We start from the raw sequence: 17,956 nt of genomic DNA, 5'->3' as shown, positions 1-17,956 counted from the left end.
GCGCTGGAGGCGCACCTGGAGGCGGATCCCAGAGGCCCGGATCCAAGGCCAGGCCACTGGGAGAGTCCTGGCCCTGCCCCCAAGCCGAGGCGGCGGCCCCGGATTGGCCGGCTTCTCCCCCCTGGCAGGAGCGGTGTCACGGGACCCGCCCGGCCGGCCTCTCCGCCTGAGCGTTGCCCCCGCGGGCCCGGGCTGGTGATGTGAGGCCGGGCGTCGTCCGCGGCGGCGGTGGCGGCAGGGACCATGGCCCAGGTAAGCAGATGCCAGCCGGCGTGGCCTCCAGTGCCCCCTCGGCCTCCGCGGCTCCTCCGGGAGCGGGGTGGGGGAACGGGGCCTCCGTCCGTCCGTCCATCTCAGCGTCGGTTCTTGTGTCCCCTCCAGGCTCCCTCTCTGGAGAAGTCTAAGCTTATCAGCGAGACCCGGAGGAGGTTCGAAGCCGACTTCTTGGCAGGTGGGTGCCGCCGCCCAACTTTCCTCGGGGTCCTCACTTTTGGGGGGCGACTAATCTCACTCCTTGGACCCAATCCAGGGAGGAGTCGGTGTATCGGGCTTAGGTTGCATTGAAGCGGTTGGGAGCGCCCTAGAGTTGACCGAGCCCTGGGGGGGCGCGGGGGGTCTTAACCTGGGTCAGTGTCGTGGCCACCGTGGGGGCCCCAAGAAACCCCCGGACTCCTCCAACCTCCTTGGAAACCTAGTGAAGCCTTTGAACCCCTTTGGGAATCTAATAATGAAGTTTATAGACCTCTTTTTGGGCACCATGTATTTCAATTTTAAAAATAAAATACATAAGGATACAAAAAGAACCGATTATATTTAAATACTTCAGTGAAGATAATTTCTTTAGAAATCATGAAGTCTAAATTTAGAACCCTCTCATTTTCCCAATGAGAAAATTGAAGTCCAAAGGGTAAAACTCTAATGTTTAGCAAATAACAATTGGAGCTTGACTACCGAGGCAGGCCTAATTGGACTTGTCTGTTCTGGAGTGTTCATTTAGAGAGGTAAATGGACAAAAATGTGTTTAAGGATTTGTTGTTGTTGTTTTGGTTTTTTGCAGTTGTTTGGGGATTTGTTGTTGTTGCTGTTTTTATTTTTTTGGGTGCTTTCAGCTCTCTCATTGGGGTGTGCCTGATGGAGGTAAGTAGTACCAGTGCTGCTTGTTAGAATACTTGAGACTACTCTACTAATAGTTTCTGTACTGATAATTTCATCAGTTTACAAAAAGGTGCCTCTAATTTTATGCTCTTTGGAAGAAAAACCTATTCTGTATTGCCCAATAGTTCCTACCTTATAGAAAAGTACTGAATGCTTCTATCCTATTCCTGGATAGCCGTTGTCATGGTAATGAGGTAGCTTGACTTTTGATGTTACTTGTATTGCATACCTTTAAAAAGGACTCCAGTTATGTTTGTTTTGAAGTGTAACTAATTAGTTGTAGATTTGCAAGTGGTTTATATCTTGCAGGTTGGAAATTCTCCAATCAAACTGCTTTAACCTCCCATTTTATTTATGGGGGATATTATCTAAGCTATAGGAGCTTGACACTAATGTTTAGTTGTGTCATACTATTACAATTTTGTGGTAGATGCTTACTTACAACCTAGAAAAGGTGATTGAAACTTCATATTTCAATAATTGACAGTAATATAAATTCTTCTTAGCCTCTAATTCTCTTCACATCCAAAATTTTGCCGGAGAATTGGAAGAGCTTTAACTTTTAGCGCATGGATTTTACTACAGGCATAACAAATAGCCCTAGAACCAAGAAACAAGTATTTATTAAGCAATTACTGTTTCAGAGGTTGTGCTGAAAGGGGAGTTAAGGGAGAAGATCTGCAAGATTTCTGCACTAGAGGGACAATATATAAATAGACAAATACAAGATACAAGTAAATAAGAGGTGATCTTCTCTTGAAAAAGATGGAATTTGGGCTAACTTGAAGGAAGCCAAAGAACTCAAGAGATAGTGTTTAAAGCATGAGGGACAACAACTGCAGAGGAAATGGAGCATTTTTTTAGGTTGTTTTTTTTTTGCAAGACAATGGGGATTAAGTGACTTGCTCAAGGCCACACAGCTAGGTAATTATTAAGCATCTGAGGCCAGATTTGAACTCAGGTACTCCTGACTCCATAGCCAGTACCCTATCCACTGTGCCACCTAGCTGCCCCTTGTTGGAGCATTTTTTTTGTGAAGAACAAGAAGTATTTCAAGCAAGCTAGCTCATAGAGTGCTTGGACAAGTATAATGTCTGGAAAGATAGGAAAGGACCAGGTTGAAAAAACTTTTTAAGTGCCAGGGGACTTCATATCTGATCCTAGAGATAGCTGTTGGAATATATTGAGTAGAGAGATAATGTACTTTAGGAAAATTTCTTTGGAAACTAAATGGGCAAGACTTCAGCATCAGAGGCTTTTGTAGTTGTATAGAAGAGAAGGTGAATAGATTGATATATGAGTGGAGAGTAGAAGATGTGAACAAGAGATACTATAAAATTTGGTAGGATTATATAATCATTTTATGTTCTTTCTAAAATTTCTTTCACTCATATGTAAACATTTCATAGAATTTATTCATTTTAATTTTTAAAAGATTCCAAGACTTAATAAGTCACTGCTATAATTTACCCTGCTGGGAATGCTATGCAACCTAACTTATTCTGCCATACAATAACATAAGATTCATAGACTTTTAGAACTGGAACAAGCTTTAATCATCTCATCCAACCTCATTTGGAAAATGAGATGACTTCTAAGGTGCTTTCCAACTCTTTATGTTCCTATGATCTAGGGTCCCTGCAGATCCTGATTTAAGCTTCCAGTAGATCTTTTGTTCCTTTTTCATCTAATAAATCGGGTAAAAATGCAAATCTACCTTCTATAGATTATTATTATTTTTGCTTATGCAAAGAAAGAAAAGAAAAATAATCTTTCATATTCCCTAAATGTGTATCTTTGAGTTATTTCCTGAGGTAGAGGACTGAACAAGGTTAATTGAGGAAAAGAATGTTTTAAAAAGTATTTTTGATTCTGCCTGTTAGAACTAGATCCATTCTTAAGTTAACTATTTAGAAACTCCTGACTATCCTCAGTAATTTCCTCTTCTTCCTTTGCCTTATTGACATTTTCATTATGTAACAGTTTATTCTATGTTGTTGCCTGAATAGTCTCTATACAAGCAGTTGAGTAAATGGACATTTCTTGAGCACATGTTAAAAGAATTAATAACAGTAACAAACTGAAAAATTGCTTAGAATCATAAGGTGCACACAGTCTTTGAGTTAAAACTGGGATGTGTTCCAAATGTTTGTAAGTCTTTTTGAAATTTTATTTAAGGCAATGGGGTTAAATGTCTTGCTCAAGGTCACACAGGTAGGCAATTATTAAGTATCTGAGGTCTTATTTGAACTCAGGTCCTCCTGACTCCAGGGCTGGTGCTCTAATCCACTGTGCCACCTAGCTGCCCCTGAAATGTTTTTCAGTAGAAACAATGATTGGGTTTCAGACTTGTCCACAGAAGCACATTTTAGTATAATTTGCTAAATTCCGCTAGAGTATTAAAAGTTTTCTAGTATTCATTCATTCATTTATTGCATAGGAAAAGGTAGATGGCATGTGTTGTAAGATAAACCTGAATCTGAGGCCAGTCGGATGGTTCATGTTTGATTTTGGAATGAAATGAGATACTTGTAGACTATGTAACAGTTAGCAAAAGAAAGTTTACTTAACCATAATATAGAAAAGGTGATGATACAGAGTTGATTTAGTTGAGCAAATCTTCCCTGCCTTTGTATTGTCAAACCTGAGAAACTCCTGGCCAGCTTTATTCTTAGGGCTCTATTAAAGCTACATCAAGAGCTTGAGTTACTCCCCTGCATCAATAAGTTTGCACAATTTCACTACTTTCTTAAAGAAAAATTAGTTGTGCCTATGTAGCAGGGAACCTTCTTTATGTTAGTTCTATTACAGCATCCTCTCTGTGTAGTAACTTGGACAATTACTCATTTTCTTGGCATTGGTTTCCTCATCTCTAAAATGTAGGAGTTGGATCAGATTAACCTCTGGGTTCCTTTCTAGCTCTAGATCTACAATCCCTGCTCAGAAACCTCCTTCTCTTACCTCTCTGTTTCTTCTATTTGTCCCTTAACTTTTGCTTGTTTTATTTAAAATTTGATTTTTATTTATTATTAACATAAGCATGGATAAATATGAATGATTCAGTATGCCAAGAGTAATATGCTAAAATACTTTGAATCACTTTCTGAATGTCTTTCTGTTCTGTTTCATATATTTTATATTATTATTATTATTATTACTTACCCCTTTTCCTCTCTTCTCACCCCCATATAAGCCCTCTATAATAGTAAGTATTGTTAAAACAAATCAACAAATTGGTTATGTCTAAAAATATATTCTCTACTCTGTGATTACCAGGTATCCATTTATGTTTGAATTCTTATTGTTGTCTATGTTGTAATTTTCAGTACATTATCTTCTTGGATGTAGAGCAGAATGTGAAAATGGAGAGAGTTGGTCATTGATTCATTTAGAAAACTATTATATTAGGTGTGTTGAATGCACCATACTCATTCTGTCCTAACATGTGATATCAATTTGATAGGTGTTTATTTTTTATTTTCTTTCTCCACTTAAGATTAGCTATCTATAATGAATTTCAGTACAAGGTCATTTAGATTTTTTTAATGAGCAAGAATTCAATTGAATAGTTACATTTTCTTAATAGCAACTTCTGGGGAAGGTTTTCACAATATCACTTCTAATTATTTTTAGCTATATGCAAGAATAGGAGAATGTGTGTGTGTGTCTGTGTGTTTCTATGTTTCTATGTGTATGTATGTGTAGGGTAGGTGTGGTGTCTGCTGAAAAGCATTCTGAACTGTGAGTTGAGAGGTTTAATACTAGTTTGTTACTAGGGCCAAGTCACTTAATTTAAATAACAGGGTTGTTGTGAGGCTCAAATGGAATGTCTCAATATAGTTAACTTATATAGTTAACTGATATTTAGCACTTTAAAAGTTTTGCATGACAAAACTGTTACCTTGAAATTGAACTACATAGGGGTGGCTAGGTCGTGTAGTGGATAAAGCACAGGCCCTGTAGTCACCAGTACCTGGGTTCAGATCCAGTCTCAAACACTTAATAATTACCTAGCTGTGTGGCCTTGGGCAAGCCACTTAACCCCTTTGCCTTGCAAAATCCTTAAAAAAAAAAAAGGAAAGAAAAGAAAAGAAATTGAACTACATAGACTTTCCTCCCCCCTACTTGTTTCATTCTTAGGTTTCTTTCAGTGTTCTCCATCTACATTCCACATTAGGTTACTTATTGACAGTTGTTAGCAATATATTTAGGAAAAAATAAATATACACAACTCAATAGATAATTGTCTTCCTATATCCCCCTGCCTTGCAAAGTGTCACTAATCAAATTAAATCACATTCAATTCAGCTGATATTTATTAAGCCTCTTCTATTTTTTAAGAAGGCACTCTGCTAGTGAATGGTGAATGAAGAGGTAAATGAGGCAATCTGGTTTAGATGCAGCAACATTTTAAAAATGCAGTTTGTATCATTATCACTATTTGATTTCTTATTCTTAGGTGAATCGACTTTTGAAACTTCAAGTATTGTGACTGGGAAGAGAAATTATAAAAGACATCATTACCCTTATCTAAGCCTTAAGTTTTTATTCCCAATTAATTTTCTGCTTTTGTTTTCTTTTTTAAAGATATGTTATTTTTTCTGCCGTATTTTTATTTTAGCCCTTCTTTAAGGAATCATAATTGGACTATTGTAGTAGGTATAAATGGTCTCTGATTCTACTTTTTTCTCTTCAAAATCGATTCATCATATTACTTTTTAAATAACCTTAATAATACATAGGTTTGACAATGTCATATCCCTTTTACTGAGTAACCATATATCCATTATAAAATAAAATCTAAGTAAATTGAAATCTGTAGTTAGCACTTCTAATGCAATTATTAATCACATTGAGAATGGACTGCAAGCTATTCTTAATTAGAAGATCTATATGGTTTATAGGAATAGACAATAATAAACTACAGAGAATTTGCATTTTAATGCAAGTAGTTTAAAAAAGAACAGATTTAATTTAGAAAATTGGAGCTCTACTATTTTTGTTTGTTTTTGGTTTTTTTGGCTAGGTAATGGTTTTGTGATTTGCCCCAGGTCACAAAACTAAGTAAATATTAAGTGTCTGAGGTCAAATATGAACTCAAATCCTCTTGATTCCAAGGTCTGTACTCTATCCACTGCTTCACCTAGCTGCCCTTCTGTTACTGCTTTAAAAAAAAAAAAACTTACCTTAGAATATACATTTATATGCAGATTGCTTTAGATAGCACATATTATGTGTTTTTAAAGCAATTAAAATTATCAGAATTCATGAAAATTGTTTCTTTTTTTCCAGTTTATATATTATTTTATTTAAAAAGTACTAGACAAAGGAAGTGTGACAAAAAAAGAGACTTCATAAACACTAAAGTATTTTTTTTTAGAAGCAAAGTAGATACCTGTCAATTGACTAATCAAGTTTGCGGCCTATGAAAGTAATGGGATATTACTGCACTATGAGAATTATGAATATGATGAATAAAGAGTTGCAAAACAAGATGTAAATGGACCTTCAGAAAAGTAAACAAAATCAGAGAACAATATACTCAGTGATTAAAACAATTTAAATAGAAACAAATCAAAACTGAATTCCATGAAATTGTATTGACCAAACTTAGCATATAAAGACATCTCCCTTTATTTTTTGTTGTAGAAGTGAGGAATTGTGAGTGTCAAACTTGGTTGATGTGTTGCTTAGTTTTCTTAACTGTTTTCCCCTGCCATTTCAATCTTTTATTAAGGAGTAATTCTCTGGAATGGGTAAGAAGGAGGGAGACACTGGGAAACAAAATATATTAAAATTTTTAATTTTTTAAAAAATACTTCAATCTGAATTTTTTTTTCTATAGACTTATAGTTTCTTTTTTATTGAACATGACGTAATTGAGCATAGAAAGAAACTGGCCTGGGGAGGCTAGGTGGCGTAGTGGATAAAGTACCGGCCTTGGAGTCAGGAGTACTTGGGTTCAAATCCGGTCTCAGACACTTAATAATGACCTAGCTGTGTGGCCTTGGGCAAGCCACTTAACCCCATTGCCTTGGGAAAAAACCTAAAAAAAAATACTGGCCTGATGAAATTGGAGATTGTTTTGTTAGTGGAAAATAAGTTTAGATAGGCAGGGGGTTGGCCAGATTATCAGAACCTGAAAAGCCTGGTAGAGGAGGCTGAAAACAGTCTCTTATATTTCATGCTTTCACTCCTTTTGAAACTGATCTTAAACTTTAATGTGACCTGTGATGCTTCTTTTTTCTATATATTTTTCCTAATCTAACTTAATTTTTCTCATTTCAACCATAACTATAGTATTGGCCATTTCAGTGTCACTTCTCGTAGACTTTCCACTCTACCTTTAACTTCTTTCTTCCTACAACTGTACTTTGGAGTGTAGCTAGAAGTCTTCAAACAATACTGATGGCAACCATTGCATCTTATGTTTATCCTATCTTACTAAAGTACTTATGTGCATTCATTGTGGGCTTTCCATCTCATTCCTCAAAGTGTCTATTCTGAACCTATTCTTTGTACAAGAGCTCCACCTTTCCCATGTCTCTCTGCAAATGATCTTGATTCCTGCTTTTCTGAGATTTCAGATACCAGAAAACATTGCCTTCACCTCCCTGTCTTCTCAAAACTTCTATTGTCTTCTTTCCTTTCAGGCTCCCCTACTTGTCAAATTTAAACCTTCTCTCCTTTGAGACTACTTCAACTATCTGCTCTACTCATTTTTAGTGTTCTCTTTTTTGTCTTTGTTTAGATATATGACTGTCTTTAAAAATCTAAAGCTTTCCCCTGATTTTATTATGTTCTTCAGCTAATGCCCTAACCTTCTCTCTCTTTTCCTTAACTACTCTTTCTAAAAGATTACCTTCTTCTTCCCTGTTCTACTAAAACAACTAGAAGGAACCTACTTTGTCTTAGTTACTAACACTAATAACCCCTTTTTAGTTCTTAAAAGATTAAATTCGAAGTTGGAAGAAATATTTAGTCCACCTAGCCCAGAGTATCCTAAGTTTTGATAACTATTGCAGTATCATTGGTTTTCTTTATAATACTGTATATTTTAGTTTTCACATTTTATTTTGAGACAGAGGTCATAATTGACACCAGATTGCCAAAGCAGTCCTTAATTCACTTTATGCCTAGACTGTTCGAGTCTTTTCCAATTCTAATCTGTCTTCTACTCAACCATTAGGATGATCTTGCCAAAGACTTAGTCAAATCTTCTCATCTTCCACCATCCCCCTTTACATTCCACTGGCTCCCCATTAAGTCCAGGTTCAAATTTACAAAAATCTTCTTTTTGGCTTTTAAAATTCTTTATAACTTGGTTCCCTTTTTATCTTTCTATTTCTCCTCCTTTTATGTTCCAGTGACACTTAACTTTTCTTTTGCACAACATACTGTATCTCAGCACTCTGCATTTTCATTGTTTGCCCCCCCAGGATTAGAATAAAAATCTCCTTTAAAATTCCATATTTTGAAAGGAGTCTTTCTCAGTCTTCCCTAATGTTAGTGCCTTTCTTCTGTGATTATCTCCAATTCATTTGGAATATATCTTGTTTCTACATAGTTATTTCTGGGAAGACTGAATAGATTGTGAACTGCTTGAGATTAACTGTTTTCACATTTCTTATTATTCCCAAGGGTTTAGCCCAGTGCTTGATACATAGTAGATACTTATTAAGTATACCTTTGAATTCCATTTTTCTATTCTGTATTCTTTCCTCTGGTAATTTCCCCCCAAAATTGGGACATTTCTTGAAGGCTCTGTCTTTGATCCTTCTCATTTCTTCTCTTTTTTTTTTCTTCTCTCTCCTTTCTCCTATCTTCCCCCCTCCCCTTTCTAACTCAATTAAAACTATATAACTTGACCCCAACTTCCTTTCTTTTTCTAATCTTATTACACATTGTTCCCCTTAACATCCTCTTTAATCAGTCAAACTGGCCTCTTTCAATTCCTCACACACACAGTGCTTTCATTTCTTATTCCTTTATCCATCCTCTTTACTAACTCCTCCCTACAACATTCTTATAATATAGAGCAGAAAAGAGAAAAATAAAAAAATATAGAAAATTGCCTGATCTTTTCTCTAGAGAACTAGTGAGAACTATGTCTAGGCACATAATTGCTACAATTTAAAATAGGAAACTAGCAGAGAACTTTAATGCTGCCCCCCTCACTTTACCCTCTCCTTACTCAGATTCCATTTTTCAGTCTTCATGATGGAAGCTATAGCAGGTATAGAGGTGAAAGACTACTGGAGGGGTGTGTTTTTGTGTTTGTGTGTGTGTGTGTGTGTGTGTGTGTGTGTGTGTGTGTGTGTGTCTGATCATCCCCAAGGTGCTTTCATCAGCCCTGCTATTAAGCTGCTACTGCTTGTTTCTTTCACCTCCTTGGTAACCAAAAAGATTGTAATTGAGTAGCTAATCTTAAGGGTATGGGATAGGTGAGAATGCACTTAATATCAGAACTGGTCCAATTTATTAGAACAGGGGAAGGGGCTTCTGACAAGAAGACTGAAAATTGTTATGAATAAGCTTAGACCCATCCTCTGGAACTTAAAATAGCAAGAAATATTCCAAGATGAAAAACAACAAACAGCAGCAACATAATTGAAAAAATTTCCTATAAGAGCTCTTTCCCCATCCCTAAGAAAATGAGCACAAATCAAAATAAAATTACGAAAAAAAATGTAGTATTTTAAAGAATTCTGGGATAAAATTTCAAAAGCAAATCATCAGTGTTTATCATATTGTTGTCATTCTTGTTAAGTTCTGTTCAAATCTTCATTACCCCCTTATGGAGTTGTCTTAACAAATGTACTAGAGTGGCTTGCCATTGGATTAAGGCAAACAGATTAAGTGACTGGGAGTTTTCATTTTGGGATCTCTTTAAGGACCTGATCAATGAATTCTTTCAATTTCAGTTTTTTCCCCTATTTTCTTTTTGGCTAGTTCTTCTTTTTAAGGAGTTTTTCTCTTCAGGAGATTTTTGTGCCTCTTTTACTATTTGATCTATTCTGTTTTTGAAGGTGTTATTATCCTAAGTATTGTTGTTGTTCTAACTTTACCAAGGTATTGACTTTTTTTTATGATTTTCTTTCATCACTAATTTCTTTTCCCATTTTTCTCTCTTACTTGAATTTTAAATCCTTTTTCAAAATTTCCAAGAATTTTTTCCCCAAAAATCCATCTTTTTCTTTCTATTTTATTTTTCCCATTGAAATGTAAGAATATTTTTCAACATTCATCCTTTTGAAAATTTTTGAGTTCCATAGTTTTCTACAATAAACAATTTGATATCTCCCCCCCTTTATGGCAACAAATATAGGTTGTGTATGTACAATCATGTTTAAAAGATGTTCATATTAGTCATATTGTGAAAAAGAAATTAGAACTAAAAGAGAGGAATCCTGAGAAAGAAAGAAAAAAACATAAAAAAAGTTTTAAAAAGTGAACATAGGATGCTTTGCTCTGTAATCAGACTCCATAGTTGTGTTTTTTCCCTAGCTCTTTCCTAGATTTTCCATAACAGGTCTCTGAGGATTACCCTTGATCACTGAACTACTGAGAGTTACTGGGTCCATCATAATTGATCATCTCACAGTGTTTCTGTTAATGTGTATAATGTTCTTATGGTTCTCCTACTTTTCTCAGCATCATTTCATGAAAGTCTTTCCATGTTTTTCTAAAGTCCAGCTGCTCATGATTTCTTACAGAAAAATAGTAAGTACTCCGTTACATTCATGTACAATAACTTGTTCAGCCATTCCCCAATTAATGGACATTCTCTCAATTTCCAATTCTTTGCACTACAAAAAGAGCTGCTATAAATTTTTGTCCATATGGGTCTTTTCCCCTTTTTTATGATAGCTTGGGGTACATATCTAGTAGTATGCACAGTTTTATTGCCCTTTGGGCATAGTTCCAAATTGTTAGCTAACTCTGTTTACAGCTTTACCACCAGTACATTAGTGTCCCAGTTTTCCCACTTTGTCTCCAGCATTTATCATTTCCCTTTTTTGTCATTTTAGCCAATGTGATAGGAGTGAGGTAGTACCTCAGAATTGTTTTAATTTACATTTCTCTAATCAATAATGATTTGGAGCATTTTTTATATGATAAAGATCACTGTATTTTCTTCATCTGGAACCTCCCTTTTCATATCCTTTGACCCTTTATCATTTGGAGAATGATTTGTATTCTTAGACATTTGACTCAATTCTCTATATGTTTTAGAAATGAGTCCTTTATTAGAAACAATAACTGTAAAAAATTGTTTCCCAGCTTTCTGCATTCCTTCTAATCTTGATTGCCTTGTTTTTGTGCAAAAACTTTTTAATTTAATGTGGTCAGAATTATCCATTTTGTAATTTATAATGTTCTCTAATATTGTTTGGTCATAAACCACTTCTCTCTTCATTTTTCCAACCGATTAAAACTATTCCTTGTTCTCATAATTGGCTTATGATATCACCCTTTATGTCTAAATCCTATACCCATTTTGACATTTACTTGGAATAGGGTGTGAGATGTTGGTCTATACCTAATTTTTGCCATACTGTTTTCCAGTTTTCTGAGCAGTTTTTGTCACGCAATGAATTCTTATCCCAGAAGCTAGAGTCTTTGAGTTTTTCAAATAGTAGATTACTGTAGTCATTTACTATGGTTTCATTTGTACTTCATCTATTCCAATGATCCATTTCTCTCATTCTTAGCCAGAACCAAATTGATGCTTGCTCCTTTATAATATTGTTTTAGATCTGGTATGGTTTTCTAGGAATTCTTTTAGGACCTGTGACCAATTCACAAAAAAAAAAAAAGATGTTTTGAGGCTTTAAATGTAGCAGGTTTGCTTTTGTCAAACTGTGTCACCATAGTAACTTCCAGTGTTCAGGTCCTTTTTAACTATTGTTTGCTCATTTTTCTAGACTATTCTTTTTAACTTCATGCTAAATTTGAACTGTGTGCTCTGGGGTGAAAGGAACACTTTTCCAAACTTCAGATTTTTTTTTTTTAAATCTGTTTTCAGAGCTAGTTCTTGGAGTTTTTGGTTCTTCCAGACTGGTATGAAATAAGAAAAGATGTATTTATTATTCTTCTGATCTGTGCTCTTGTCTATAAATGACAACATGAACTTTTTTCCAACCACAGAATTGTTATCAGGGTCCCTGTTACCTGTAAGCTACAAGTTCTAATAACAGTGCTGGTCTTCAGACTGGGACACAGGATTAGGACTAGATAATACATGTGAACAATGCCAGTTGTCTGCCTTCCTGAATTTAGGTTGAGTTCTGGGAACTGCTGCTGCAGATTTCTTTGGACTGGAACATTGTTTGATCCCTCCTTTTGTGGGTTTTGCCACTCCAGAATTTGTTTTGTGGCATAATTTAAAATTGTTTAGGGGATAATTTGGGAGAGTTTAAACAAGTCATTCCTTTTCTCTATCATCTTGGCTCTGTCCCTAAGGAAACTGCTACCAGTCATATCTTTAGCTGTATTTCTGGCACCAAATAAGTTATTCAATGGAACAATTACCCTATACTAGAGTCAAATAATTCATATTACTGCTTTAAAAAGTTTCATATGGTCAGAATTCAGAGACATGATAGATGTGTTTTTATCTGAAAATTGATGAAGAAACTTCTATCTATTAACATATCTTCCTTCATTTTATATATCACTTCCATTGTTTTAATTTACAGTTTTTGTTCTCTTTTTCCTTTTTAACAACAAACATTTCAGTGTTTTTTATGTTTACATTTGCCTTTTAAATTGGTCCTTTGTAGGAACACTTTAGTTGTTAGTTATTGCCATTGTTGAAGACTGAAAAAATATTTTTATTTAATGAATAATTGAAGTTTAACCTAATTCCTAGAGGAAACATGTGTTCCCTTTAGCAATGCAAGTAAAAAATATGTTTATGAAATTTGTCACAGCTCATTGATGAATTACCTTGTTAGATTTTGACTAGATATGTTTTGCAGTAATTATGTTTTTGTAGAAATATTATTTTCCAATTATACATCTTTAACAATTAGAGAATGTTGTCTTTGAAAGTGATCTCTCTAAAAACATGACGTTAAGGTTGTTTCTGACTAGAAGTAAGCAAAATAAATCTCAGTGATAAAATAAATGTGAAGAAAAGATTTTGTTCTCAACCACCTTAGAGGACCTTGAAAAAATATCAGCAGGTATTTTCTTTGAAATAAAGCTTTTCATTAGAAAATTAGTAAGCTTCAAGTAACATTTTGAATATATATGAAATACTTATAATCAATCTAATGTAAAGATTCAGTAATATAAACCTCAAGTTGCCTTTGTATCTCTTAGCAGAAGATGATTCGGTTTTTCTAGGTTAAATAAAGACTTTTTAAGTTCTTGGAGACAGGTTGCATTCAACAGTTAAACAAGGGAGAGAGCATTGTCTTGAAATCAGGGTTGATTAAAATGCCCCATCAACTTTGTGATGTTAGCAAGTCACTTAAATCTTTCTGGATTTCAGTTTTCTTCATCTGTAAAATCAAGTAATACTGGTTTCTCTTCCTTACAGGGTAATAATGATTTTGTAAACTGTAAAGTGCTATATAAATGAAAGTTATTAAGTATCACTTTTATCTTAGGCCTTAAGCCAAACTATTATTTGTCAAGTATTAACAGGAAGTTGTCACTGCCAAAGGCTCAGATTGGTACATAAGCCTTTGGAATGGCACAATAATTTCCTTATCTCCAGTAACCTAAATTAACCTGTGTAAAAGTCTTTCAAAGTGACTTCTGGCTTGTGTAATATTTTTAAAAAATAACTTCCCAGTTCTGTTTCCAGCTCTTTTGAGAAATTATGATTAACTTCTACGTGAGTCTTTGAGCCACTGTAGGTTAATAAGAATATTTCTTTTTTTTTCTTTTCTTTTTTGTTTTTTGCAAGGCAATAGGGTTAAGTGACTTGCCCAAGGTGACACAGGTAATTATTATTACATGTCTGAGACTGAATCTGAACTCAAATCCTCCTGACTCCAGGTCCTGTGTTCTATCCACTGTGCCACCTACCTGCCCCCAATTAGAATATTTCTTTATTTGACAACTTCATATTTTCTATTCTCAGTACAGTTAATGTTATCTTCATTGTCCTAGATGTACTTTCTATAAGTAAAACTGAACTTTCCTTCCTGAGACCTATCGTAGAAATTATAGTTTATAACTTCCCATTTATTTACCCCATTCTAATTTTTATCATATACTACCCTTTCTCCATTAGAATTTTCATTATATGAATTATATATCTTTTTTATCTTTTGCCTTGCAAAAGACTGCATATAATATAATGTAATGTAACATAACATAACATAACACAACATAATATAATATGTCCATTTTGAACTTTATACTTCCCATTGAAAATTTTCTCCACATCATTGCCAGAACTAAATCTGCATATAGGCAATGCAACAGAGAGCTAGCAAGGGGAACCTTCTGAACATTTGTCTGAATCCCTTAGTGTTCTGTAGATTGAGAGTTCTGGGAGCTATAATGGTTAGCCACAAAATTATTTCTAGTTCATCATATATTAATTATTACTTGATGTATCTAGAGAATAAATCACTTTTCTCATACTAATGATGTGGGATATGTTTATATATTTAAGTTGCTTTCCATTAATAAGTCATATGATTTCCTTTTGTTAAAAAACTGTATTGTAAACCTTGATGTTTATTTAAACACAGAAGAATTAATAGAGTAGAGGAGAGGCAAAGGGAGAATAGGACAGAAGACTTGAAATTCTGTGACTTTGGTTCATAGCTGGAAAATATTGTAGATAGCATTAATTAAAATATTACCATACTGCAACCTTTTAACAGTTAATTGGTCCTTAAGTAATCAGATTTTTTGGGAATCTAAAAATTGTAGCTAGGAGCTGTCTAGAATCTATGTCAGATATAAGCTATCTTTCCAAGTCATTCATGCCTTTAAATGAAGGTAGTAACAGTATACAGAAGTGTACTTTGAAAAATAGTTGTCATATGCCTGCGGATTGGAATAAAATAATTCATTTTAAATGCTCATTGTACATAAGGGACACCAGTGAGAAATTAGTTTGAAGAAATTAGGTCTTTACATAAATAGAGTGGGGGGGGGATCTCATTTTGGGTTGTATGTCATTGTGGAAAAACAAAGGGAGCAAATGGGGATCCTCCTTTGTTGGTTTGGACAACCCTTTAAGCAAATCAGTGTAAATTTATCTATGTCTGTAGGTAGATAAATACATTCATAAGGGACTGAGAGGATAACAAAGCAAACTACTTTATATTCCATATTAGGCATAAATAACCTAATTGAGAGAAAATACTGTTTGTGAAAATGTCTTTAGAGGCTTCCCTATAAAGGCTAGGGAAGTACCAACAAAGAAGCAGCCAGCAAAAGCAAAAGAGACATTCTCAAAGGTTTGCCTAGTGGTCCTATAAGTTGAATTCTATTTCCATAAAACATTATTAGATTATTGTTAGAAAAGGCAGCATTATATAATAGAAAGAACATTGAACTAAAAGACAAGGACACAGATTATAGACCTGACTTTGGGACTGACTAGCTGTATGTCACTGAGCAATTGTTTTCTACTTTTTCAGTTTTGTAAAATGAGTTTTGAAAATGGAATGTCTCTAATGTCCCTTCTCAGACCTGAGTCTTTTTGTTTCGAATGAGTTTAAGTTATTGATCCTTACTTTACACCAAGAACATTACATTCATCGAAACGTTTTTTTATCTCACAAATTGTTATTCCATTATTCCCACCCTTTATTCTTGTTGCTATCATCTATTTATCTCATAGTTTTCCTTTCTGTGCTGTTCTTTGCCATCATATTTGAGGATTTTATTGTGCATATTGATAATCCCTATAATCTCAAGACCACATGATTCTTCAAACTGTTCAGTTATCTACTTTTTCCATTTCATTTCAACTACATACCAATGTGACCATGCAAAGAACCAATTGCTATCTCACAGTTCAATGTCCTAAATTTTGAAAATCTATTCATTAACCCCAGGTCTTAAAATTAACTTCTAAAATTGAAAGAGATGAGAACAATCAAAATGAATGCTTCTAGAATTCATTTACAAAATTTAATAAAATTTTTGAAGGAAAAGTTCAAACATGAGTTGCCTTGATAGTAAGTTTGCTTTTGAGGACTCCATAAAAAGTAAAGAAGAGAAACATAGGCTACTACTACCAGTCCAAACCCCTATATAGGCAAAGTATAAGCCAAGCTTTATAGATAATAATAACTACTTGCTTTCTAGGATCTAACTAAAGTGCTCTCATTAAAGATATCCAACATTAACAAATAAGTGTTTTGGTGAAGATTTAGTCAAAGGCAGAAAAATGAAGAAATAGTCATTAGAGATCATCTAGGCCAACATCTTTTCCCCCTTCTCATTTTATAGATGAAAATAAGGTCAACTGAGATACTACTTAACACAAGAAAACACAACCATGCATAAATTTGTAAATTGTGATATTAATAATATCTTTTGAGTATATTTAATCTTTTTCAAAACAATCATATATATCATCACATTTAATCATTATGAAAACCTTCTGAGATAGGCAGGGCATATATTATTTCCACTTTAGCCTTGAGGAAATGGACCCACATTTATCCTCCCCAGTTCACATCTTTAAATGGAAGTTCTAAGAATGAAATCTTCCATCATGCTGCATTTAAGGAAACACCGGCAGTGTCAGAGACTCCATTCAAGGTTTGAAAGTAGTAGAAAGCCATAGTCATAAATTTGATCTGTAAAATGGACTTGTGGCTTGAAACCCTAAAATGACTTCCTGACATCAAGCAGGCATTAGTACACAATGACAGAATAAGTATTTGAAGGCCACTAAGCTTTAGGCAAAATTTGAAGATTGTCTTTGGTGCTTCTTTCTTCTTCTGTTATCCACTTTACCTGAGTTTCCCTTTTCTTCTTGACTCCCAGAGAAGTTAGCAGCTTTGTTACCTTGTTTCTGAAAGCTTACTGTTTCATTTTCTAGTTTGTTTTTATTTTAGGAGATATATATTGGGGAGTGAAGAATTACTCTTAATGAGTAAAATTTAAAATGTAGCCAAAGGCAAATCATGCTGAATCTAAGGTCTTCTGTTCCATACTTCACATTTACCTATTAAAGGTACACAATATAGTTCTTTCTTTTGGGTAGTGAAGGCATCCAGAGCTGTTTTATATATCATTAAAGAACTTAAGGTTGAATTTGATCTTCATAATAGCCTTTGTGGAATGTTATCACCATTTTGCTAATGCAAAAACCACACTTCCAAAAGGTTAAGTAATTTGCTATGAATTACCTCAAACAGATCTGGATTAGGAAAAGAACTTTGTTTGGAGCTGCTATACTTTTTATCAAATTTGGAAGCTTGAGCTTCTTTTAAAGCAATCTCAGATTTTAGTAAGAAGATGAAAGCTATAGGAGAACTTAATGATTATGAAATTGAATCATGTTTGAAACTGTGACTTTCAGAAACTTTATATCTGATCATTTTTATTATTGGTAGAGCAAAGGCTTTTTTTACAAAATATGCAGAATTAACCTTCCAAAACACCCTGAAATCTTATATAAATATAATTATAAAATATTCTTTTAAAGAAATAAAGAATGGGGACAGCTAGGTGGTGCAGTGGATAGAGAGCCCTGAACCTGAAGTCAGGAGAACCTGAGTTCAAATGTGGATTCAGACATTTAATAATTATTTATCTCTCTGACTTTGGGGGAGTCACTTAACCCTATTGCCTTGCAAGAGAGAGA

The 17,956-nt window shown here is 34.6% G+C and overlaps 1 protein-coding gene across 1 annotated transcript in view; it reads left to right on the top strand.

Moving 5' to 3' along the window:
• The first annotated feature begins 151 nt into the window (after positions 1-151).
• MOSPD2 (motile sperm domain containing 2) overlaps positions 152-17,956 on the top strand; it is a 26,878-nt gene continuing 9,073 nt past the window's right edge. Inside the window, exons 1-3 of the mRNA XM_074192796.1 lie at positions 152-252; positions 382-557; positions 1,110-1,137. Of these exons, the coding sequence (XP_074048897.1) occupies positions 244-252; positions 382-557; positions 1,110-1,137 (213 nt within the window). The 5' untranslated portion in view covers positions 152-243. The remainder of the gene's footprint in view (positions 253-381; positions 558-1,109; positions 1,138-17,956) is intronic.

This window comes from Macrotis lagotis, chromosome 6 (genome assembly GCF_037893015.1).
Source record: "Macrotis lagotis isolate mMagLag1 chromosome 6, bilby.v1.9.chrom.fasta, whole genome shotgun sequence".
NCBI lineage: Eukaryota > Metazoa > Chordata > Mammalia > Peramelemorphia > Peramelidae > Macrotis > Macrotis lagotis.
This window is presented reverse-complemented; position numbering and strand designations above follow the sequence as displayed.